Consider the following 25,842-nt stretch of genomic DNA (forward strand, 5'->3'; position numbering starts at 1 on the left):
AGAAGGGCCCTGAAAGAGCAGGTGGGCCCGCGAGAATGGCACTGGCACCTGCCCTGCTTCGCCGCACCCCAACCACGGCCCCGAACCCCTGCCGCAGCACCCCCGGACTCCGAAGAAGCCGCCGTGCCCGCCCCTGGAGCCGCAGAGTCCGCAGCGCGCCGCCGGGACGCACGTGGGCGGGGTCAAGAGCCGGAAATGTCCCTCGCGGTGGACCTTCCCGGGAAACCCGCCGGCCGGAACTGTCTGGAGACCCCGCCCCCAAGCGGAACCCCAGGTTGCTGAGCAACCGGAGCCGGCGCCGCCGACTGGCTCTGCGCTACCCCGAGCAAGTCGAGTGCAGCTCCCGCCTCCTGCTCCGGCAGCCTCGCGTCGCGCCCACCTCCCGGCCCGCCGCCGCTCCTCGCCTCGTGGAATTCCTGCTCTTGGCACTACCCGCAACTCTCTGGCTCCGTCGCCTCCCTAACGCCCACCTGCTTCACCGAAAGCAGGGCAGCTCGACCCCGGACATGACCTCCGCGCTGACTGACCGCACCTCCGGGGCCATGGGCACCTACACCTACACCAGCAGGCCCCGGGTCCTGCCCTGCCAGCGCCGCCGTTACCGGGACAACCTGTTGCAGCCGTGAGTGACCAAACCAGCCCCTGTCTGATCACCACTTTCGCCCTGGCAAAAGCTGTCCGTGCTGCTTTCGTTTGCACTCTGCCACAATAAAATTTCTGAGTAACTCCCGTGGTGTGAAGCAGTGAAGCCGAAAGGGACGTGTGTGGACTCTCTTAGTTTACTTTAGTGACTCCGAGTTGCTGGCACGATCCATAACACGAAAACAATCTCCCTATTTCCCAAACTTACAGTCAACTAATGCTTGTTGAGTCAGTCATGTACCAGACACTTCACTGGGGAAGTGAAGAGAAACATTTTTTGGATGCACGGTGCTATGAAGTTGGTTTCATAACTTCATTATGCAAATGAGGAAACTGAGGTACAAGGGTGACAAACACGATAGCATTTACAAAATCCTTCCCACACCAGTCTTTGGGCAGGACTTAGGTTGTCTTTATATGCAGAACTGCAAATTTATGATGAATTTTTGCAAATATTCAAACAACCATACATAGAAGAGACCATAAACGTATGGTTCTATTAAAATTGTTTACATAAGCCTCAAATTTTGGAATCAGCAGAACTTCACACAAATGCAGGCTGCATGGAAGCAGGAATCTGCATCTTTTGTTTACCTAGGACTATTCCTAGCACTAGTAAGAATTCAGTACAAACCGTGAATGGACTATTGAGCATCAGCAATGCAACTCTTGATGCCTATTTCATACCTTGAGTCTAAATTTATAATTATCTTTTTTAGGACAAAGATTTCAGTAAAGATTGCTATCACTTAAGAGAAAAATTAAGACAGAAAACATTAATTTGAAGGGAAATATAGATGTTATATAAGGATTCAATATAAAAATGACTCCAAGAACACTTTCTGGTGAATTTAACTGATTTCTCACAAATCATTACTAGTAAATTAAACCAATAAATTAGGACTGAGAGTCAATGTTGGTTTATTAGGGATTATTTTTTATAATTAGTTGACTTATATATTGAAGTAATATGTATCAAAGTAATGTAAAACGCACAGTAAAATTTTAATTTCATGTAAGTAGTTGCTTTCAGATCTTAATCATTGATATCCTTGTGGATAAGGCTGACATGATATCCTTATGAATAAAATATTGAGAAAGTATCCAGAAGAATATTATTAGCTAAATTTGCTGGTGAATGACAAAATGACCATATTTGAAAAGAGTATGCTATTATGTCACTCTGTCTCTATTCCATAAAATCTTTAGTCCTATTTTGTTCAAAATTTTATGTTGAACTAGGCAATTCGTTCAATTTTCCAGATGACACATAGCTGAAATGGATATCTTAATAGGCTTGAAGTGAGTTAAGGTTACAAATTATCCAACTGGGTTTATAACTGGGTTGAAACCAAAATATGAAACTTAATTGGATAGGTTTAAAGTTCTGTTTCTTGAGACTTCATGAGACTAACCAAATGCTGAGAAAGACAAGTAAACAAGTGTTAGTGCAATGATTACAGTAAGAGAGAAACACAGCATGAAGTTAGAGTATACAAGAGGGTCCCTAGCTGGGGGAAGAAGGACATGTCTATAAAGAGATAAGAAAAGCCTTTTTGAGAATATGACATTTAAGTTAAGATCTTAAGATAGGAAAGGATGGGGACAAGAGGAAGGGGAGGGATAGTTTCCAGGAAGAAGAAACAGCATGTATAGAACCCCTCATAGGAAATGAGTCCGGTTTGTTTGAGGACCTTATAAAGTCAATGTGACCAGGGAAGAAACAGACCTATAGGAGAGCAACAGGAGCTAGATACACCACATTCAGGCTTGGTCTTTGTTTTAGTTAACTTTTTCATCTCTGTAAATACCTGACATGAACTTAGAGGAAGAAAAGTTTAATTGGGGCTTACAGTTTCAGAGGCCTCAGTTCATAGATGATTCAGAGTCCATTGCTCTAGGCCCAGAGTAAAGCAGCTCATCATGGAGGAACAGCCCTGTGAAGGAAAGCTGCTCCCCTCATGGCAAGGTCAGGAAGTAGGGCGGAGAGAGGAGCCATGTGGAAGATGCATCCTTCCAGGGCATACCCCTAGAGACTTATGTCCTCCAGCCAGACCCCATCTGCCTATAGTTACCACCCAGTCCATTCAAACTAAGATGGGCTTACTAGTTACAACTGTCACCATTCAGTCGTTTCACCTCTGGATATTTCTGCATTAACAGAGGAATTTTGAGGGGACACCTAAGACCTAAAACCCTAACTGTTGAGAGCCACAGCCAAAGGGGCCCCAGAAAACTTCCAGCTGCCAGCAAACTCCCAGCTGCCGGCTGATGATTGGCTCACAGTGGCCCCAGCAACATCTAGCTGATTGGCTCCTCTGTGGTGATGTTCATTGGGCTGTTTCCCTGCCCTTCAGACTGCCAGCTGATGATTGGCTCACAGCGGCCCCAGCAACATCTAGCTGATTGGCTCCTCTGCGGTCATGTTCATTGGGCTGTTTCCCTGCCCTTCAGACTACGGAACTGCTCATTGGGGGACTTCTTTGGCTCCGCCCACGCGACCTAGCCAATCGGCCTCAAGAGCAGGAGGATTGTGGGAGGTGGTTGTTGGTGTGTGGGAGAGGCTTCTGGAAGCCGGTGGTGGCAGTTGGGCTCTGAGGGTTTTTCCTGAGGAGCTGTTTTGTTTGGCGTTTGTAGTTTTAAAAATAAAGTTTGTTTCTTTTGACAAGTGGCTCCTGAATTGTGCCCAGCAAGATTGCGGCACCTAACATTCTGCCTCTTACTCCCAAAAGCTCATATCCGTCTCACAGTACAAAATGCATTTAGTTCATCTCCAAGTGTTCCACAGTCTTAACAGTTTTAGCATTGCCCAAGAGTCCACCTCCAAAGTCTCATCTGAAACTCAAGGCAAACTCTTTGTTGTGAGCCCTTGCAAAAATCAAGAGAAAGTTACATATATCCAAATACAGTGTAACAGTGCAAACATTCCTACCCCAAAAGGGAGGAATAGGATCATAGAAAAAGGCCAAAACAAGACCAAAACCCAGCTGGGTGAACAGGTCCAATAACTCCACATACAGCATCTAGGACACATGGCTATGAGATTTTATTTCCAAAGGGCTGAAGTATCCCCCCTGCTCCTTTGGCCTTGCCAGTTGAAGGGCACATGGGCTTTCTTTTAGCCTGGATCTCTGCAGCCAACAGCTTTTCTCCACAGATGGTCCATGTTATTGGAACTCTTAATTCCCAGGATTTCCATTCCAGCTTCATCTTCACAGCTTCATGTGTTGCCCTCTCAGGAGTGGCCCACAGGGACTCTGACCCTGATACACTTTGCCTGGCCTCCTGGGCCTTCCTTTGAAATTCCCATGGAAGCTTCCATGACCCCCTAACTCCAGCAACTGCATTCCTGCAGAACCTATACCATGTGAATGATGCTGAAGTCTGTCACCAGCTTACACAGTACCTACACCACCAGGAAGAATGGCTGCAGTGGCCTCTGAGTGCCTGTGCAGCTCATCATGGTGAAACAATTTCCCAAGACCCCTTGTATGAGCAGGGCACGCCCATGATCTCTTCTTAAAAGAATTTTCTCTCCTGTGCCCAGGAGCCTGTTGTGGGTATGGGTGAGCAAATTTCTGAGATGCTCTTTCCTATTATCTTGTGTAAAGTACTTGGCATCTCTTTAGGGACTATAATATCTTCATTAAGCACAGCTTTCTTGGCCCCAGCTTTACTCACACTTTTCTGGCCTAACAAGTTTTTAAAATACTTCAGCCCTGCTTTCTGCTCCTTATTCTCACAGTAAATCTGACGAAAATCTGCTGGCAACATCCAGCAGATGTTGTGCTGAATGCCATGCTGCCTTGAAATTTCCTGCACCAGATTAATTAGCCCATCACTTTTAAATTCAGCCTCACACAAAGTCTAAAAACATGGGCAAAATGTAGTCAAGTTCTTTGCCAGAGTATAATATCTAGTCCAGTTCCCAATGGAGTCGTCATTTCCATCTGAAACCTCATGGACACAGTCCGCATTCTGTCACCATTCTGGTCCTCTGAGCTTACACTAGAATCACCCATTAAACTCTGCTTACAGCATTCTAAAGCTCTTTCAACTTGCGTCTCTAAACTTTTCAAAATTTCTCCTGCAAATCATTTCCAAAGGCTTCTGAACCACATGGCCAAATTAGTCACAGCAACAACTCACTTCTCAGTACCAATTTCTGTTTTAGTTAGCTTTTTCATAGCTGGGACCAAAATACGTGACATGAATGACTTAGAGGAGGAAAAGTTTATTTGGGGTTCATGGCTTCAGAAGTCTTAGTCCAAGACAGCTAAATCCATTGCTCTGGGCCTGAGGACAGGCAGCCTGTCAGGCAGGAAGGGCCCAATGGAGGAGAGCTGCTCAACTCATGGTGGGGACAGGAAGCCAAGAGCAGAGAGCTAAAGAGGCCACAGCGAAGAGGGACCCTTCCAGGGCACGCCCATAGTGGCCCACCTCCAGCCCTGTCACAATTGCAGTTACCACCCAGTCCATTCAAACTTGGATGGACTTATTAGATTACAACTCTTACAGTTCAGCCATTTTACCACTGAATGTTTCTACAGAAATACAGGCACGTCAAAACCATAACAGTCTTTATTTTAGTTATATTATAGGCTATTGGAAGGAGAGAGAGAGAGAAAAGAGAGCACATGTTTTCCATTTAAAATTATCTTTATTGATGGTTTTTTAATTTATAAAAGTAATATATGTTTCTTGAAGCAAATGAAAAATAAAAATACAGATAAATAAAAACAGTTAATCATCTCCTGCCTGCCTCTACTCCTGTTTCCCTGCTTTAACCAAACCTAACAGTCTTTTTTCTTCTTTTTGTACACAATAAATGAGCACATATGTATATATGGAAGAGGCTTTATTTCTGAAATAAAGTCATACCAGCATATATTATTATGCAATTGGCCTTTCCCATTATTCAACAATTTCTAATTCCTTTTTCCTCCTATTTTATCTGCCCTATTTTCTTATATATACATGCACATACATATTTAATTATATATAAATGGACTCACACTCATGCTTGAGGGCATTATTAGGACAATCTGATACCTCACCCCCCTTCCCTTGCAGCCTGCTCACTCACCCCTACCCCAAGGTAAACCATGTTAACAACTATGTAAATTCTTTAGGACTTTGCTCCTTCCCTGAAAGAGTGGCCAGCTGAGCTGAAGTAACACTCAAGTAATTTACAAGTTGGAAAGGAAGAGTTGTGAGCTAAAAATAAAGTTAGTATATTGGTCATATCAGAAACTGCCAATGGAGGAGGTCATCTAAGGACAAGAGAAAGCAGAGCCCTGATGAAATCCTCCAGACCAGAAAGAGCTGCAAACAAAGGTTGAAAAAGAGCAGCCAGAGAAGAAATAGGACATCATTTAAAGAACTTCTAATGAAAATACCCACTGTGTATTCATATTTCTTACTAGTGATCATTCTGACCCCTGAGATTAAAATTGTATTAATTTTAAACCATACCTTTTAAAAATATCTTTAGGTTAAAAGAATAATGAGAAATTTGACTTTTTTAAAATCCAAATTCTTTTATACATGTAACTTTTTAGTCCTCAAATCAAACTTTTTTTAGTTCTTCAGAGCAGGCTCTTTTTCAGAAGGGCCATTTTCACATTTGTTAAGTAGTCTTACAGATTTACAACTGAAGCTAGCTCTGCCATTTACTAGCAAGGTGACCTTGGGCAGATTCCTTTCTGTTTCCTCTCCTGTCAGATAGAATCATAGTTCCCAACTTGAAGCTTACTGTGAGCAATAAATAAAATAGTACATATGAAAGAGTCAGGCATATAGTAAGCTCTATATAAATGGCAGCCATTTGTCTCCTTTTTTATGGGCCATAGTAAAACAGAAATCTGTTTTCTTAAAATGTTTTTATCTTAGTCTAAATAGTGTTGACAGTGAATTTATTTCATAGACATCAACACTCTATTAAAATACTTATTTAGAATTTGCTGTTTTACAGAGAAGAAGAACCTATACGGTATGGAAACATAATGTATGACAGAAGGGTGATCCGAGGCAACACTTACGCACTTCAGACAGGGTCGCTGGTAAGCACAATTTGTGTATTGTAACTCAGAGCTCTCAAACCCTGCGAAGGACAGGTAGCACACTGGAGGTGACATTGGAAACAATCAGTGAATTCAAAGACAAATCAACAGAAATTACCCACTTTAACAACAAAGAGAAAACATACTCCAAAAAGAAAGGCAGCCCTTGAATTTGTTGTTTTTGTTGCTGTTGTTGTTGGCTGGTTGGTTTTGAGATGGGGTTTTACTTTGCTATACAAAATGGTCTTGAATTCCTGGGCTCACATGATCTTCTTGCTTCAGTCACCTGAATGCTGGCATTACTGGTCTATGCCACAGCACCTGGCAGAATCTGGAGTCTTTTCATTCGTGCTGGGGATCAAACCCAGAGCCTCACATGTGCTGGGCAAGCACTGAACCACTGAGCTACACCAAGCCTTTCAAGAAGATTTTTTTTTTCAGTCCTGAGGCTTAGACCAGGATCTCGCACGCACGTGCTGAGAACATGCTACACAGTGAGCTGCGTTCCCAGCCCCTGAATTTGGATGTTTTTTTGTTTTGTTTTGTTTTTGTTATCCAGGGGGGGGTGCTCTACCACTGAGTTGCATCCCCAGTCCTTTTTAGTTTTTATTGAGCCAGAGCCAGGGCCTTGCTAAATTGCCCAGACTGGCCTCAAATTTGGGTTTCCCTGATCTCAGCACCCCACCCAGTAGCTAGGAATGATCCCCATACTCAGTTAGATGGGGGATTCAAAGCAAAACCCAGGCTCTTCACACTCCAAAGCTCCTCTGCCTGAGACAGGGATGGTCTTGTGTGTGTGTGTGTGTGTGTGTGTGTGGTAAATATTTGTAACAAAATTTATCATTCTGACCATTTAAAGTGCAAACTAAGTGCTATTAACTACCATCACAGAATTTCGCAAGCTATCACATCACTATTATTTTTTAGACCAGAATTTATTATATGCTATTGCATTTAGATAATGAAATACAAAATTATATAGAAAACATTCTGCTGACATTTTATTATGTATTGAGTTTATATAGCAGGGAAATAAAAGGTTTATTTTATAACTTGAAAGAGAGAGAGAGAGAGAGAGAGAGAGAACACCTTTGGGATCTGAAGAATGATTTAAAAAAAAAAAAAGAAAGAAAACTACATTCATGTTGTCAGATTCCCAGGAGAGGAGGAACAGTGTGGGATGAAAAAATGTTGGAAGATAAAATGCTTGAAAACTCCACAAATTTAACAAAATGCCTACAGATACAAAAAGCTAAGTGAGCCTCAGTGATAAACCCAAAGAAATTGACACATCAAATTTCTGAAAACTGAAACAAAAACTCTTGGAATGGCATGTTGACTAAAGAGGAACACTGGTTGAATGACACTGCAGTTTCCATCTGGACATGGAGGCCAGAGGGGGTGACACAGTATTTTTCAAGTCCTGAGAGCAGAGGACTACCAAGCCCCAATTCTAATCCAGTGAAAATATTCTTACCCAAGACATTCTTAGGTGAAGGACTATAAATTTGTCATAAGCCGACCTACCCTTAAAGAATATCTACAGGAATTTCCCTAACAGAAAAGAAATGGTTACAGCAGAAGGCTTGGGACTTCCAAAAGGAAGAAGGAACAAAATAGTAGGTAAAAATAAGGGTAAATGTAACAATTTCTCTCTTATGATTTTTAAAATTATGTTTGATGGTTCAAGCAGAATTATAACATTAACTGATGTATAGTGCTTAAAATACATAGATGAAATATTTAAGATGATTACATTTTTAATTATATATAATTATATTTTAAAGTGGGGATAATATAAGGATCTTTAAATGGGGGTAGTAAAGGGAAGTAAGGTTTCTATACTTCACTTGAAGTTGTAAAATGTTGATAGACTTATATGTTACACATGTATTGTAATACCTGGAAGAGTCATTAAAAAATACAGAGATGTGTATTTAAAATTTTTCCAAATAAATCAAAATGGAATTATAAAAATGTTTACATGTTCGAATGATACTCTGAGTTTCTCTATCAATTTAGTATCCACCAGACATACAAGATCCACCTGCATGAGTCTCTTTGGACAGCCTCACCATCAAGGCTGGACTGCAGCACAACTTCAGTGACACAACCACATATGGAAGTTTAAAACCCCTGGAAAGTCAGCACTGTATGTCTGTACACAGAGAGGGAAAGAGAAAGAGAAAGGGCCCTTATACCTATACTTCCTTTTTGATCTCCCTCAGTATTGAAGATTGAACCCAGGGACACTCTACCACTAAGCTACATCCCCAGACCCCTTTTTAAATTGTTGCCCATGATTACCTCAAACTTGCAATCCTCCGGCCTCTGTCTCCCAAGTAGCTGGAATACAGGCTTATACCACCACGCCTAGCAGGCCAGCTCCTTTATGGAGTCCAGGGCATTATCCAAACAGTTTTCCCATGGGAGCTTTAATTAATCAGTTTAGAGCATTTTAGTTGATGGGTTTAAGCCACTAATTCCAGTAGGTCATGCTGTGACTAAGAGCTGGTCACTTTAAATTCAGGTCAAATGTTTGAATGGTCTGTTTAAGTAAAGCAGCAGGAAAGCAGGGAGTCTCCCTTTCCCTTGCCAGCTAGACAGGAGAGATGCCTCTAAGTTTATCTCTAGTCACTGGATGGAACCATTCAGGTAGGGTATAATGTTAGACATTGTACCAAGGTTTGTCACTGGACAGGGGTCCAAGGAGGGCCCTCCAAGTGGACAGTGAGAGGTAAATTGGGCATGGACAGATTCTTGACTTGTGCCACTGAAATCAATTTCAGGACACATGGAAAACAAGGCACAAGCAAATGTTTATTAAAAGACAGCAAAGCAAAGATAAACAGACCCTAACACACACCAGCAGCAGGTGCAAGTGCTCCTTGACTCACCGAGGATAGAAGGCTAATGACACAACCAGGGCCTAGTCCCCTGACTACACACAGGATTTTTCTAGGAAGAAAAGTACAGGTTCCCAGGCAAGCTTTTGTGAAAATCGAATCTTATCTCAATCAGTTCATACTTGAGGTTCACAATGTCTCTTCGTGGTTAAGCAGTCTAGCCATAAATCAATTCTGGGCACATTGTATAGGTCCTTGAATCTGGTGACATTTAAATAGATTGTTTTTGTTCTAGTTGATCTGGTACAAGAATATGCTGGAGGTTTTGTCTACTTAACTAAAGAGACAAGCATGACTGGTCATGCTCATAAATGTGGCTCTCCCTCCCTCCTCTAAAGGTCTCTTCTTCTCTCTCCCTGAGAGTTCATCTATCTCAGGGTGATTGAGCTTCAGGTATAAGAAAATTATAATTAAATCGGAGCACCAATTCATTCCTGGATTTTGGCACACACACACACAAAAAAAAAAAAAAATTTGAATGCCAAGGCAAAATAAAATTATATGTACTCACCATGCCCACAGGAAGGCAGGAAAAAGAATATACAGAAATGGGAGTGAGGTTGTAGCTCAGTGGTAGAGTGCTTGTCTCACATGTGCAAAGCCCTAGTTGTGATCCCCAGCCCTGCAAATAAAATAAAGTTGCATACAATTTCTGTGTGCGGCTTTTGTCCTGGGAGCTTAAGCATTCAGACCTTTTGCCCACCCAGGGACGCCAATTGCCGGGTTACTCGTGACTAAAACACTCGAGTCACTCCAGGGGAACTGAGCTGATTGGGTTGCACAAAATAACCACACAAGGACAGAAATACCTTTTTCTTTGGGGTTGCTCCCCTGACCTTAAGGGTCCCCAGAAAGAGAGAGAACATGCTGACCCCTTTTATTGAGGAGAAGCTATTCAAATGAGGCAAGGGGTCAGGTTTCAGGGGGGCTGAGTCTAGCTAGCTTCATGATGTCTGCTGTCAGCAGGTTGACTGACATCTAGGTAGACCACACCCAAGGGCACAGTAAGATAAGAGGACACAAAAGGCATTTCCATGAAACATTCTATCCCAAACAGGGCAAGGGGTAATATTACAAAGGAACAGCAGGTGAGCTTAGCTCCACCCATGGGGCTGTAGGAAGCCACGCCCATGAATGTCACGCCCAAGAACCCAAGAAGGGTGGGGCAGTCTGGTGGCATTTCTGCTACCCAACCCTCAATCATCCAGCCAGGAAGTGACTCAGTCACATGGGAGGTTGGTCTCCCACATCTGTGTGAATAGTGAGGCCTATGTTCATTAAAAGAGAGATGAAAAACAAGAACAAACAGAAAACAAAAAGTAAGATGGCAGACTGAGCCCTAATATATCAGTAATTTTTTTAAATGTAAATAGTCTAAATAATTAAAAGATAAAAGTTAGCAGAGGAAAAAAATAGTGGCCTACCTATATCGGTCTGTAAGAATTATCATTTCAATTCTGACATTTTAAGTTGACTGAAGGCAAAAGGATGGAAGATACATCATGAAAACATGAATTTTGAAAAGGTAGTTTTGAGGAATCATAGAAAAGAAATTAAAAATAGGTACAAAAGACAAAAGGAAAGACAAGAAAGTAAAACTTAACTCTAGAAGCTTTGGGCTGAAGTCCTTCAGGTTTTGGACCATCATTCCTAAGCCAGTTCTGTTGCTTGTAGCTCCCTTGCCCAAATTTCCCCAAAATCTTCACTCACAATCTTAAAGTTACTGGAAATTCACCTGTTTTGAAAATTGCCCTGTGTGCTGTAAATTAGCCCACTAATACATGTATTTTAAAACAGATTGGGCAAAAGGAGACATTTATGATATCTATGATATATGACACTTTCTAATGTTATCTACTAACCAGATAATAAAGACCACATCAGCCTAACATCCTCAGAATTGCCAGACCACCATGAATCATCTTGTGATACCAGACTGATGTCATCCCAACATAACCTTCCCAAGTTCCCAGTACCAAGTCTCCTTTAAAATAAGAGGCTAAGAACCTCTAGATGGTCTTCATTCTCTCTTGAATCTGTCTCTGCTTTCATAATAAATCTGTGTGTCTCTAACTGATGTGTTCTTAAATTCATTTCTGTAATTGTGTCAAGAACCCTACTCATCCTGAATTGTGGTCCCCCTCTCCAGGAACGCCTCAGACCTCCTCTGGTGATAGTTGTGGCTATATTAGCATCAGAGAAAGCACACTTCAGAGCAAACAAGACTATGAAAGACAAAGACATTATAGAATGATAAAAGGAACACAATTAAACCAAGATGATATAGCAGTCCTAAATTTGGATGTCTCAAAACAAGATGTATATTTGAAATACATTCAGTAAAAACTAATAGAACTGAAAAGAGAAATACAGAAATCCACAATTTTAGTTTCTCTTAGGAAAAAAACAGCAAGATTATTGGAGATTGGTCAATATCATCAACCAATGAACAGGTCATAGCAGTCAGGAAGATGTTCTGTAAATGTGAACAGCAGAATATGAATGGCTCTCAAGCACCTGGCAAGAGCTGCATGACATATCTACCATATGCCCCATGAACACCTGTGAGAGAACTAAAATCACACAGAATATGCTTCTCTGACAATAACAGAAAAACTAGAAATCAGAAACAGAAGATAACAGGAAGATGCTTAAAAACAGGAAAACAACCAGAAAGTAAAACAGATTTCTGAATAATCCATAGGTCAAAGAAGAATGTCAAAGGAAATTTTAAAAGAACACTTGTAACTGAAAAAAATATAGCACATCAAAATTTATGGGATGGAGCCAAAGCAGTGCCAAGAGGGAAAGAAGAAAGGCTTTGAATCAATATTAAGCTCCTTCCTCAATAAACTGGATAAAAAGAACAAAATAAACCCAGAGTTCCTCCTTTTATTTTCCTCCTTCTTAAACCAGAGTTTAAGAAGGAGGAAAATAAAAGATAAAAGCCAAAATCATAAACAACAGTGAAAAATCAGTGAAACCAAAGTTGGTTCTCTGAAAAGATCAATAACATTGATGAACCTCTAAAGACTGACAGGAGAGAAAACATAAATTGCAAATATTAATAATGAATATCAGAGGATGTAACTACAGGTACTGTAGCCATTAAAAGATTGAAAGGATGATAATGGTATTCAAAAGTGCTTTTATCTACTATCTCCTCTCATGCTCAACACAGTGCTTTACTCCTGTGGCCCCAAATGTTACTGGAATTGAATATCCATACTGCCCACTGCTCTGAGTGACCAAAGATTTGGGAGCAGAAGTTGGTGGAAAGAATTCTTTTCATTCAAAGCTGGCCCTGAAGAAAATAGAGGGGGCTTTTTGTCTCTAGTCTCTATCTTAGAGGGCTTCAAAGCACAAAGACCTTTTGTAGGAGAAAAAGTGGTACAGCAAGACAATGGACAAGAAATCCATACCTCTCTAGAGGAGCAGGTCTCCTTTTCTTCCTTCCCAGAATTTAGCAACAATGGACCTTGACCTCCTGGGATCAGCACCTGCATTTTCTTTTCAGACAGACATATTACTTTTCTGCAAGTTAATCCATAGTGGATAATACAACAAATACTGTGTACCATGGAACTGGAGAAGGGGGCAGTACATTACAGAGGCCTTTCTTTAGAATTTAGAATACCAGAGAAAGGGATGGGACCTTAAGGATTAGGTAGGCCAATAATTCTAAGAACAGCTTCCCCAGTGAGCTGTTGTTACAGATATGTCTGGGGTGGATGGGCGTGGATTTCTACACACATCAACCGAGTAATTCTCCACATTTTGCAGAGTGTCCTCTACTTCCACCAAATTCCAAAACTGTCCCTCTGAGGACTGCATCAGATTCAACAGGTTAAGGCTCATCCCACAGGGCAGCCTCCCCTTCAAATGCCAATCTCAAGCGCAGGTTGTGGCCTGTACTTCTGACCAATTGCTATGAATTAAGATTCCCCTGACCCTCTCCTTGAGTTTGATTAATTTGTTATTGCCACTCGAAACTCAGAGAATCAGAGAATCACTCTGTTACACTTACTGGTTTATTATAAAGGATATTGCAAAGGATACAGTTGAGCAGCCTGACGGAAGAGAGTCACAGGGCAAGGTGCACGAGAAGGGGTGCAGAGCTTCCATACCCTCTCCTGTGTGCCACTGTCCTGGAACCTCACTTGTTCAGCTATCAGCAAGCCCATCTGAACCCTGCTCCCTTGGGGTTTTATGGATGCTTTATTATGTAGGTATGACTGATTACATCATGGGGTATTGGTGAGCTATTTAACCTTCAGCCTCTCTCTTCTTCCCTGGGATTGAAGGGTGAAGCAGAAAGTTCCAACACTCTAATGCCTAATGCCGCATTGGTCTTTCTGGTGACCAACGCCATCCTGAAGCTATTTAGGGACCTCTATTCACCATCCATCTCATTAGCATACAAAAGATATTCTTATCACTCCAGAAATTCCAAAGGTTTAGGAGTTATATGCCAAGAAATGAAGATAAAAGACCAAATATATTATTTTAAATGAACCACAGTAATACAAATACAAACAAATATACACATGTAAATTCAACAACATAGATCAAACTACAAAATTCACTAACGTGAAATAGAACTTCTGAATACTCATAACTCCTAAAGAAACAATTTAATATTTAAAAACAATTTCATATCTAAAAAGAAAAACGAAGTCTTCAGGTCCAGATAGTCTCACTGGAGAATTCTTCCAAGCATTGAAAGAAGAATTAGCAACAATTCTAAACAATCTCTTCCAGGAAATAAGAGAGAAAGGAGCATTTCTCAACTTGTTCTATGAGGCCAGCGTTATTGTCACAGGAGAGTAGAGAGATGAAGCTCCAAACCTTTGGCCTTTCGTCCCAACAAAAGAAAGTTTAAAGTCAGACATGAAAAGCAAAGCAAGAGAATTCTATTATGAGTGAAAGTAAAGTCTGGCTCAAACAGAGACTGACTGTGGGAGAGAATGGGTTGTCTCCAGGCAGAGAACAAGGAAGGAAACAGGCTACTTCCAAATGTATTGCTGTTTGGTGTTTGCCAGGAGAACTGGGTTCCACCGCCTGCAGTCTATACCAATCACATTTTTGACTCCTCCCACCTGGGAGTTTTTGACATTGGTCCTCATGGGAATGGTCATGGTTACCATCCCATTCAGGGGGGGTCTTCATCTACAAGTCAATCCCATGTCAGTGCTGAAGCTGGGTTCAATGACTGGGTAGACTTAGTGCCCCTGAGTTTTAATGAAATTTCCCTCTGAAATACACAAGAAACCTATGGCATAAATCCTAACTTTACAGTGACTTCAGTAGACCCTGTTGGAGTTAGTCTCAATGATCTTTCTTGACATATTTCTTAACTGGCTCCTTTTGTTTCTACCTGTTTATTCTCAGTATTAGTGTACCCATTGTTGTTCTATAAGTTAATTAATTGTTTATTAAAGGCAATTCAAGTAAACCCTGTGATCCTGCTAGGTTCTTGGTTCACAATTCACTGCTCATTACTACTACCTAAAATTATCACCCTGTTACCCAAAGCAAATAAAGACAATACAGGACAAATAAAGAAAAAAGAGAGCCATGTTACCACTGGAGGTGCCGAACTGCTGGGAGCAATTAATCTACTTGTTCACCTGGAGAGACTTCATTTGGACTTAGAATGTTTTCTTTGTGAGCTAATGAAATTTTTAAGGAAATTCTGTTCAAATGAAATTTAGATTTTAAAAAATCATAGTGCTTTTCAGTTTCTTAACCATACATTAAAATTTATTGTAACAAGAATAGTTAAATCAGTTTTATGGAGCACCAAGGAAAGGTGTGTTATTCCACAGGATTCTGCACCCATTTTTCTAGTTAACAGGCGGACTTGGAAGGTCCATTTGTGCTTTGTCAGATACCTTTTTTGAAAGGTGTATTACTCAACAAAGTAACAATAAAAATCTTCATTATCAAGTCAAATCAAGAAGTACTATTATGGGATGCATGCTTTTTATACTATGCAGAAATCACTTTCATTTTTTGGTTTGGTTTGGTTTGAGTTGGTACTGTGTATTGATTCAGAAGTGCTCCACCACTGAACTACATACATCTCCAGCTCCCCACCCCACCCCACCCACCCTCACCTTTTTTTTCTTTGCAAAATAGGGTCTTGGTAAATTGCTCAAGCTGCCCTTGAACTTAGAAGCATCCTGCCTCAGCCTAGGAACCACTTTTGGAATGCCTTGAGAGGTATTTTCTAACTTTTAGAACCCTTTTCTTTCTCTCCCAGTCTGGGCAAACTGATCCTCTAGAGCTTCAGAGAGCACAGGCAGCTAAAAGGAGGGCTCTTGCCAGGAAACGAGCCCAAGAGCAGCTCAGACCACGGACACCAGAACCTGTGGAAGGCAGGAAGCACGTGAATGTGCAGACAGGTATGTGACCATGCCATTGACACCAGGGCTCCTTTGTTCACTTAGCGGTCTGTGTCAGTTCATTTTTACTTGGTCTTTATATCACATATGTATCTTCTGTGCTCACCAGTCCTTCCCAATCAGATGTAAGGAAGCCCATTCGTTAAGCAAAGACATATCTGTACTATTACCATATTGGACATGGGTGGAAGTGTGAGTTGGGATTTTTTTAAGACAACAAGGGGATGGGTTGTGGCTCAGTGGTGGAGTGCTTGCCTTGCATGTGTGAGGCACTGGATTCGATCCTCAGCACAACATAAAAATAAATAAATAAAATAAAGATATGGTGTCCATCTATAACTAAAAAAAATTTTTTTTGAAAGTTTTATGATCAAACTAATTCACTCTTAGCCCTTTTCACATATTTTATTTTAACCTGTGATTATTTCTCTTGGCCCAACATGAATCACAGTTCCTTTCATGAGGTATTAATACTATAGGACAGCAATGTAGTCCTGCTTGGCCTTTTGTCTATCTTTGGAGAAGAGGAAGCCCACTCATATCTGATCCTCTGCCTTCCATACCAGCCTCTTTTGCTGTCTCCTTCTTTTCTCCCTTCACTTTTCATTGCCTCCAGAGCCACACAGGTCTTCTGAGGCAGGTGCCAGGATTTTCTACTTGTCCTACTGTTACCTGGACCCAGAGGGTTTGGCTGTCAACAGTATCTTGGTGATCTGACAGTACCTGGCATCTTCCTTGGGCTAATGTGACTTCTTAAAGATTCACCTTGTACCCTGCCAAAATGGGGAGCAGATTCATTCAAATTGTTTTTGTAGTAAAGATTAAAGGAAGAGATCCATTCACGCTTTTCCCCCTACCTCTAAGCCAAATCTGGCCTAGATTTGAACCAGTGATCAGTCAATATAGTCTAGATTCTATGGTAGCAAAGATAAGGTGTTGGTTTGTACCACCAAAATATTAAGTGATATAATAGCCCCTTTTCCTCAGGTACTACACAAGTCCCATACTGTGGATCTCCTCTATTATTGCAGAGATTCCATATGACAGTAATTATGATTCCTTTTACATATGAAGAAACTGAGGATCCAGAAGATATATCTTGGCTAGATCCTGAGTTCTGGCTAGTGCTCATGTGCTTCACATGGTACCACATTGTCCCTGTTTCATATAAGTTATTTCTAACTTAAAATTTGTTTTCATACATATGTTTGTAATCTGTAGGATAGAGAACATTAAATAACATGGTGACTTGATTCCTGATTTATAATATCTTGGGATTTTCAAATCTTTATACATCAACTGTGTAGGAACTCAGTTGCATCTACACTTTATCAACACACCATCCCCTATTACACTTTGCATCTTATACACACCTGTGGTCTCATATTCTTCAATTCCATTACCTAGTACAAAGCTCCATGACTTGAAAATAGTCCAGCCTTACTGACTCTATGATCTTCCAGATACATAAAACTCTTAATCCAGTGTGTGAATCAAAGCCCACATTGGCACTTTCATTCCAGGACTTATTTTCTAATCCATTTAATTCTGTTTTGAAGGAGATAAAGTTTCAAATATATATGTATTTCAAACATATGTATGTTTGAAATATACCAGAATTTCAAATTTAGTGTATATGGTATTCTTCTTAGAATTGTACCTTGAAGAAATTGCTGATCGTGTAATAGAAGTTGATATGGAATGCCAAACAGATGCGTTTTTGGACAAACCACCGACACCACTCTTCATTCCTGCCAAGACTGGCAGGGATGTGGCCACCCAAATACTAGAAGGAGAGGTACAGTATATTCTTTCAGCTTCCCTCTAACATCTTATAAATGATATAAATTTAGGTTTAGGTAAGGCATAACATAGACCAGAACCACTTTCACATTAAGAAAGATTCTGCTTTTTGGATTGCTCTCCCAGATGTGTCTAAAATAGTTTGTCCTATAAGTACCCAGAAATATTTTTAAATAATAGATTATGACTTATCCTCTTATCAGAAATAAAATCATCAGAAATATTTTAGAATACTTATAATTTGGTTTCATTTTTTTATATATATGTGCTTAATGTATGTACTTAAGACAGATTTGCACCAAATAAGGAAGACGAATATTCCCGGTAGAAGAGATTCTACTCTTAACTTGTAGATTATATACATTTTAAGAAGATACTCTCCCTGTTTAGAAGAATCTTAATTACATTTTCACATCAATGTGGAATGCATAAGTAGACCAGTTTATGATACTAAACAAAAGAAGGCAATGATTATATGCATAAATGAGATTCAAGACTTGAAGGAACTTGAAAGAACTGTCTCTGACAGTGGGAAATAAATAAGTCTTCAGAAGCTACAGAGGAGGGTGTTTTTGCCTCCAAACCCTAAACATTAATTACTTAAAATATTCATATTCTTGTTCCTTTGTTCATCAGTTTTAATGAAAAACAGCCAGGAAAAAATGAGCAGGAAAGGCAAAGAATAAGGACAGGATAGAATATTCCCTTTGGCTCCAGAGTTTGATCTTAAAGTTACTGAGTATCAGAGTTCACATTGATGAATGTATACTTTTTTCATAATTTGACTTACTAGATTTTTGCCTATTAGCACAGTGCTATTCTGTGTACCTTAAGGGTTATTCTGAGAATTAGAAACCACAAGTACCAGCACTCTGGCACACGGACAGCATGACAATAATACCCTGTTGTTAATATTTTTTATATTTTCATGATACATTTAGTTAGTAACTACAATTTTGTTTACTTTTTTTTTTTTGTGTGTGTGTGTGTGTGTGTGTTTAAGCTTTTTGACTTTGACCTTGAAGTTAAACCAATGTTAGAAGTTTTGGTGGGGAAGACAATTGAGCAAGCCCTTCTGGAAGTGATGGAAGAAGAAGAGTTGGCCAACCTGCAGGCCAGTCAGCATGCATATGAAGAAATACGGAATGTGGAACTGGCCGAAGTTCAGCGACTGGAAGAGCAAGAGAGAAGACACCGAGAAGAAAAAGTATGGAATTCTATTTTTCTTTGTTAGCCAGTTTGTATGTGTGTGTGTGTGTGTGTGTGTACTAAAGCAAGGGCCCAAGGGCCTTGCACATGTTAGGTGCATCCTCTACCACTGTGCTATGCCCCCAGCCACTCTTAATCTTTTGACTCTTTAATGTATTATGTTCAAAATTACATGTGGCATGTTACAAAGCTAAAGATATTTAAATATATTTTTAAAAAATCTATAGTATTTGTTGCTCAGGTCTTTCCTTTAGATCATAAATATTTCTTGACTGACATTTTAAAATTTTAGTTTACATAAATTTATCTAAATCGAGATTCTAGAAGTTCCCAAATTAAATGAAAGTTCATAAATTAAATGTGTCTGAACTGGAAGTTACTCTTAAATATCAGGAGTCAGAAAGATATTGATTTGCCGTAAGTCGATGAATTCTGGGTCTTTTTCTCAGTGGTCAGTCCTTCTCTGTATCCCCAGGGATATTCCAGAATTACTTGGATCCTTACTGAATATTTTGCAAATTATAACTTTAATAAAAGAAATTCTACAACCCAGTTTTTTAAAATATACCAATAGCCTGCTATTAGGAAACTCTAGATTTAGTAATCTTTACGTGTCTGTTCCGATTCTGACAATAATTTTATACTTATGAACACCTTCTATTGTATATTAATGAACAAATTAAAAAGCAGTGCCCGAGTACCTAAACCAGTTAAAATAACTTCCCAAAGGGCCCAGTTTACGATGAGAACAGTTTGTTGGGAAATTCTTCTCAGTAGTTAATCAGCTGGACCTCAAGTTTTCCTCCAAAATGCATAATTGCTAACAGAGCACACAGTTTATGGTAAGGATCATGCAAATGCAAAACTTTTCTTATAAATAAAATAACACTGACAGAAAAAACCTTTATGGAATTAATTAGTGAAATCTTTCTCAAAAATTTTTATTTATTATTAGGAAGTATATTATGGAAAAAATCAAGAACATAAATCATCTAGATCTATAATTGCTGAAACTTTGGAAATAAACTTAATTAGAAAACGTGTTACTGCTCCCACTCCCACCTGGGAGTAGAGAAGTGTGTTCACTGGTTTTACAGATGGTATATGATCTAAAGGAAGTAACAACAAAAAAAAAGAGGCTTTCAAGTTCAGAACATTTTAGCTTTGTGGACTGAATTTTTACACATGAGTTTATTCATTGATCTATGACATTTAATTTAAAATTATAAGCAATTATTTTTCCTGTCAGTGTTATTCTATAATACTAATTAAAAATATAGCCAGGTATGAGGCATGGTGGCACACACCTGTAATCCCAGCAGCTCAGGAGGCTGAGGCAGGAGGATCACAAGTTCAAAGCCAGCCTCAGAAACTTAGTGAGGCCCTAAGCAACTTAATGAGACCCCGCCTCAAAATAAAAAATAAAGAGGGCTGAGGATGTGGTTGGTTAAGTGCCCCTGGGTTCAATCCCTGGTACCAAAAGAAGAAAGAAAAAGAAATATAGCCAGGTACTATGTAATCGAAGCAACTGGGGAGGCTGAGACGAGGATTACAGGTTTTAGGCCAGCCTAGTCAACTTAATGAGACACTGTCTCAAAGTAAAACATAAAAAGGGCTGGGGATATAGCTCAGTTGTGGAGTCCATTGGGTTCAATCCCCAGTACTATAAAAAATTAATATCATTTTGACAGCATCTGTACAGTCAAGCACGTATATTATTTTGTTAGCTTTCATGCTGTGACCTAAGTTTTTGGCAAGAACAATTTAGAGAAGGAAAAGTTTATTTTGGGCTCGGGGTTTCAGAGGCTTAATCTGTAGTCAGTAGACCTCATGGCGCTGAGGTGGTGGAGCATGGCTGAAAGGTGGCGGGGAGGAAAGCTGCTCAGCTCCTGGTGGCCAGAAGCAGGAGAGAGATCAAGGGGTTGGGGGGAGGGATACAATTTCCAAGGGAATGTCGCCAGGGACCCACTCCTCAGAGTAAGTCTCACTGGGCCAGAGTTACCACCCAGCACAGGAGCCCTTCCAAATTGGGATGGATTGATTAGGCCACAGATCTTATAATGTGATCATTTTACCTCCAAATATTTCTGCATTAACACAGGAAGTCTGGGGGCATCTCATAGCCAAACCAGAACAATCATGAAATTATTTTACTTGAATAAAATAATCATAATCAGGAAATGAGTTTTACCGTTAGCTCCGTCTTTCATATCTTTCTGAACTCAGTACCCACTAGTTGAAACTCATTAAAATCTTGATGAAAGATCTTTAATAGATACCCTGCTATCCACTTTTTGGTAAGTCCAAATTCTTTCAGTTATGGATTTCACTAAATTCAATGTCTCGGGAAGACAGAATGCCTAAATAACCATCTTTGATGATGTTTTTCTCTTGACAGGAGCGTCGTAAGCAGCAGCAGTGGGAAATAATAAACAAACATAACGAGACAGCACAAAAGATTTCTGCCCGTGCATTTGCACAGCGTTATCTGGCCGACCTTCTCCCATCTGTTTTTGGCAGTCTCAGGGATAGCGGCTACTTTTATGATCCTATCGAAAGAGGTTTGTGAAGATTTTTGTTAGATTAACTCTGTTTTAATAAGCATCCTCCTAATGGTTCAAATTTATTTCATGCCCATTTTTTATTTTGAATTAGGTTCTATTACTGAAACAAAAATGTTAATTATAGTTGTTTTAAGTGAGCACTATTACTGATAAGAGGTGTATTATAGTACCATGCAATTAAGTAAAATTATGTATCAAAAAATTAAAATAAGCCATCTTTAAAAAAGGTGTACTATAAAGATCTTTATTGTAGAGTGTTAGCACTTCTTTTTTATATATTTATTTTTTAGTTATAGGTGGACACAATATCTTTATTTTATTTTTATGTGGTGCTGAGGATGGAACCCAGTGCCTCACGCATGCCAGGTGAGCGCTCTACTTCTGAGCCACAACCAAGCCCTAGGACTTCTTTATTAAGAAGCAACATTGTATAGTAGAAATGTGGACTTGATGTCAAAAATTTAAATCCCAGGTTCATCATTAACTACCTCCATGACCTGAAATGAGGACCTTTTAGGAATTATATCATAAAGTATATGAAACTTTGTGTAAACTATAAAGCACTGCATATGTGCAAATAGTTTTTATTATTAACGTTTTCCCAGCTGATTCCCTATTCCAATCAGAAACCCTTTGGGGGCGGCTACAGAAGACACCCTTTCATTTAATTAGGTGCTTGCATTGCACTGTGTTAGGTATTGGAGACAATATAAAAAGTAACAGGAACTCCAGTCTCTGGCTTTCAGAGCCTCCAGTGTGTGGGCCGTCTGTTAGCCTGTCCTCAGAGCCTACTGTCCTTTACAGTCCTGCCTCGGAGAGAGTCGGCAGATATAATGGCCATTTCTCAGGAGTACAGAAGCTCAGGAAAGATAAAGCCTTGTTCCTGGGAGCTTACTATGGCTCTCACACTGGCCTGGAACTCCAACTCCGACCCACTGTTCTCTCTGTGCTGCGGTCCTGCCTTTTGGGCTCATGTCAGGCCTCCTACTATTAGTCACAAAAAACAGTAGCCTTTTTTTTCCTATCATGGGTTGCCGTAAACATTGGGTAAAATTTGCAAATGAAATTCATGCCTGAAATTTCAATTATTTATAATAGCGAATATAATAGTCTAACAAACTCTCCACTGTCATACTATTGAAAAATACCAATTAAATGCCTGCCTCCCAAAAAAGCTGTTTTCAAAGTTTAACATGCATATTATAATGGACCATATTTTTGAAATGCTTACACAGTATATTTCCATTTCAGTCAGAACAAACATATTATTAATGCAAACACCTAATTTCTTACCCATTTCTAGATGGCTGCCCTCTGACCTGCATCCTCTGAGTCCAATCAGCTTCCATTATGCCAGGGGTCTCAACTGGGGGCATTTGTTTTACTGGCAATGCTCAATCCCAGATGTGCATCACATTTCACTGGGTTCTGCCAAATCCACATTTTCCTATGCCTCCTTGATCCGTCTGGCATTGCACCTATTAAGCAAAGTTTAAATTATGTGACTCCAAGAAAGGCCTCATAGTTTTTAAAATATAACTTCTACTTTGATAGAAAGGAAACTGACCAGAACATAGCCTTTGCAAAAGTTATGCTGTATAAGTCTATTTAATATTTTCTATTGGGAAAACAATCGTGATAAATCTGTTACATTAGGGGAAAAGCACTTTCTTCCTATTTATCATGATCCATAAGGCTGAGGAAGAACAGAGTTACTTCAGGTAGAGGGGAGCAAAGAGAAGGGGGAGGGGTTATGGGGTAGGAAGGATAGTAGAATGAGTCAGACATTATTACCCTGTGTACATATATGACTATAGGATTGGTGGGATTCTGCATCATATACAACCAGAAGAATGAGAAATCATACTCCATCTATGTATGATGTATCAAAGTGCATTTTACTGTCATGTATAACTAATGAGAATAAAATTTAAAACATTTTAAAATTACTTCATGAAATTTCCTTTTTACAGATATTGAAATAGGATTTCTCCCATGGCTAATGAATGAAGTTGAAAAAACCATGGAATATAGCATGGTGGGAAGAACAGTGCTTGACAGTAAGTTCTTTTATTTTCAGTGGACAAACAAATGAAAGAAATATTTTAATTTTACATTACTTAAACTTTAAATCTATTCATTATATTAACAAAGGCCCAATTTTTGCCCTTAATTTTTTTCTGTAATTTTATTAGTATTAATATCTCCTGTTGTCATTGTTTTATAAGTGGTGTTCTGTTAAAACAAGCAAAGAATATAACTCATATTCAGTATATAAATTGGTGAAGAAGTTAAGACTTTAAAGGTTATGATATAGGAAGGAGGGGGCCTGGTGAATGTTTTATACTCATCAAAAATATAAAAATCATAATGACTTCTGAACTTTGCAGTGTTGATCCGGGAAGTGGTTGAAAGGAGACTGAATACTTATGAGCAGAAAGACAACAGATATCCTTCTCTAAGATCAGAGGGATTTTATGATCCTAGAGTAATGGGAGAAACCCTGGGGAGTTATGATCCAAACCTACCACAGACCCAGGAGCCACTGCTGGGCACAGACTACCTACAAGGAGCACAGTATGGAAGAAGGTCCTATTCCCAGGAAAGGAGGTTTATGGAAGAAGGAGTGCTCTTGGAGCAGGAGGAAGACACAGAAATGAGGAAAACCTTAGGGAAGGAAGACCCATCAGCAGCAGGGGGAGCTTGGGAGCCATGAAGCAAGTCAACAATAACAATCAGGTAATGATGCACAGGCCCCTCGGGAACTAGAAATTACATTGTATTTAGTCAACATGTCTTTTTGTCTAATGAACTGAGCAAATGAATTGTGATAAAATAATAAAACAAGTAAAGATAACACTTTAACTCATTTATTTAATAGAATATCCAAAGGCTATATTGTAATTCTTGATTACTAGTTTCCCATTACCACTATATGTATCGAAAGAATCTATTTTTCCTTAATCCTTCTAACTTGGGTGGGGCGGGGGTAGTATGCTATCTAATGTGTAATATTAGATATCTAGATCATAGATTCTAACTACATATCAGTGCTGTCACCATTGAGCTTTTCCTTCTCTATAGGGAAACTATTTCACCCATTCTATGAAAGAATAACTAAATGTTGTGATACTGAAGAGAAAAGTACTTCCTCCCTGCAAGAACAAACACTCTCTCCCTATTTGTATTATATTAAGCAGATCATTACCCTTTCTATTTTAGGGGATTCTCTGGGTGGGTGATATGTTCTCATCTGTCTTTTTTCTCATTCCTACTATGAGAAAATTCAGGCAGCACCAATAAAGCAAAAATCCTTGTTTACCCTTATGCAGCTCACTCCCCTCTCCAGAGGAAAACCACTGTTATTAGTTAGGTGAGTGCCATTAAGGCCTTTTCCAAGTATTTATATATATCTGTGTTTCAGCATCTACAAATTTATAGGTTGATTTTTCTTTATATATATATATATATATATATATATATATATATATATATACACACACACATTAATACATGTAAATTGCTTATCTTTTAAACATTAATACATGTAAATTGCTCATCTTTTAAAAACAGGGTATGATGTTACATATTATGGCTGTTATAGGGAATTCACATTTGGCCTTTTTATCTAAATTTGTTTAGAGAATTTGCCTGTGGTATTGAAAAATCATATATTATTTTATTTCCAAAATCTTGTTGATATAAAGCAATAAAGGTATTCTTCTGATCCTTTAAGTGGCCTATTTTTTAGAATATTTATTGATATATTATCTGTAATGATTTGAAATAATTTATGATTATTAAAGTTATCAAGTAACTTTCAATTATTAACACATTTACTTCTTAAAATTTCTTAAATTAGGTACCAAGGATGTAAATGTGGAGAGTGTACCCATTTCCCCAAATATCACTCTATCATTTAAGACCTCCACAGTCTTCCAGGGCATGTGTGATAGTGCTCACATTTTCACTTTCTAATGTTAGTGCAGTCGGCCAGTAGACATCAGAGGAGTGCCTGCCGTGTCGGTTGTGTCGGGAACTGTGCAGGAGGCTTCGGGTGAAGTGGGCACCAGACCTGAATGCTACATGCACATTTTTTACAGCCCAGCAGTGGAGCCAAATAAAATAAATGATATACATGGAGAACCCAAAGCTCAGGAATTTTAAGTGATTTGCAGTAGGTGACTAGCCTAGATAGTTAACAGGACTAACACTGTAATACAAACCTTCTTATCTGTAATCTAATGTA

The 25,842-nt window shown here is 39.4% G+C and overlaps 1 protein-coding gene across 2 annotated transcripts; it reads left to right on the forward strand.

Annotated features, from left to right (window-relative positions):
• The first annotated feature begins 315 nt into the window (after window positions 1–315).
• Window positions 316–25,011, forward strand: Rsph3 (radial spoke head 3). 2 transcript variants are annotated; one of them, XM_026393835.2, is made up of 9 exons: window positions 418–622; window positions 6,617–6,704; window positions 15,876–16,017; window positions 17,670–17,815; window positions 18,824–19,027; window positions 21,428–21,590; window positions 23,567–23,653; window positions 23,984–24,332; window positions 24,678–25,011. In XM_026393835.2, exons 1-8 carry the CDS (start codon window positions 507–509, stop codon window positions 24,307–24,309), a joined length of 1,272 nt encoding a protein of 423 aa, XP_026249620.1. In that variant the 5' UTR covers window positions 418–506; the 3' UTR covers window positions 24,310–24,332; window positions 24,678–25,011. The 2 variants fall into 2 exon arrangements, with proteins under 2 accessions (XP_026249621.1, XP_026249620.1); XM_026393836.2 differs by having other exon boundaries at window positions 316–622; window positions 23,984–25,011.
• The last annotated feature ends 831 nt before the right edge of the window (window positions 25,012–25,842 follow it).

The sequence above is a fragment of the Urocitellus parryii genome, chromosome 8 (genome assembly GCF_045843805.1).
Source record: "Urocitellus parryii isolate mUroPar1 chromosome 8, mUroPar1.hap1, whole genome shotgun sequence".
NCBI classification, from domain to species: Eukaryota; Metazoa; Chordata; class Mammalia; order Rodentia; family Sciuridae; genus Urocitellus; species Urocitellus parryii.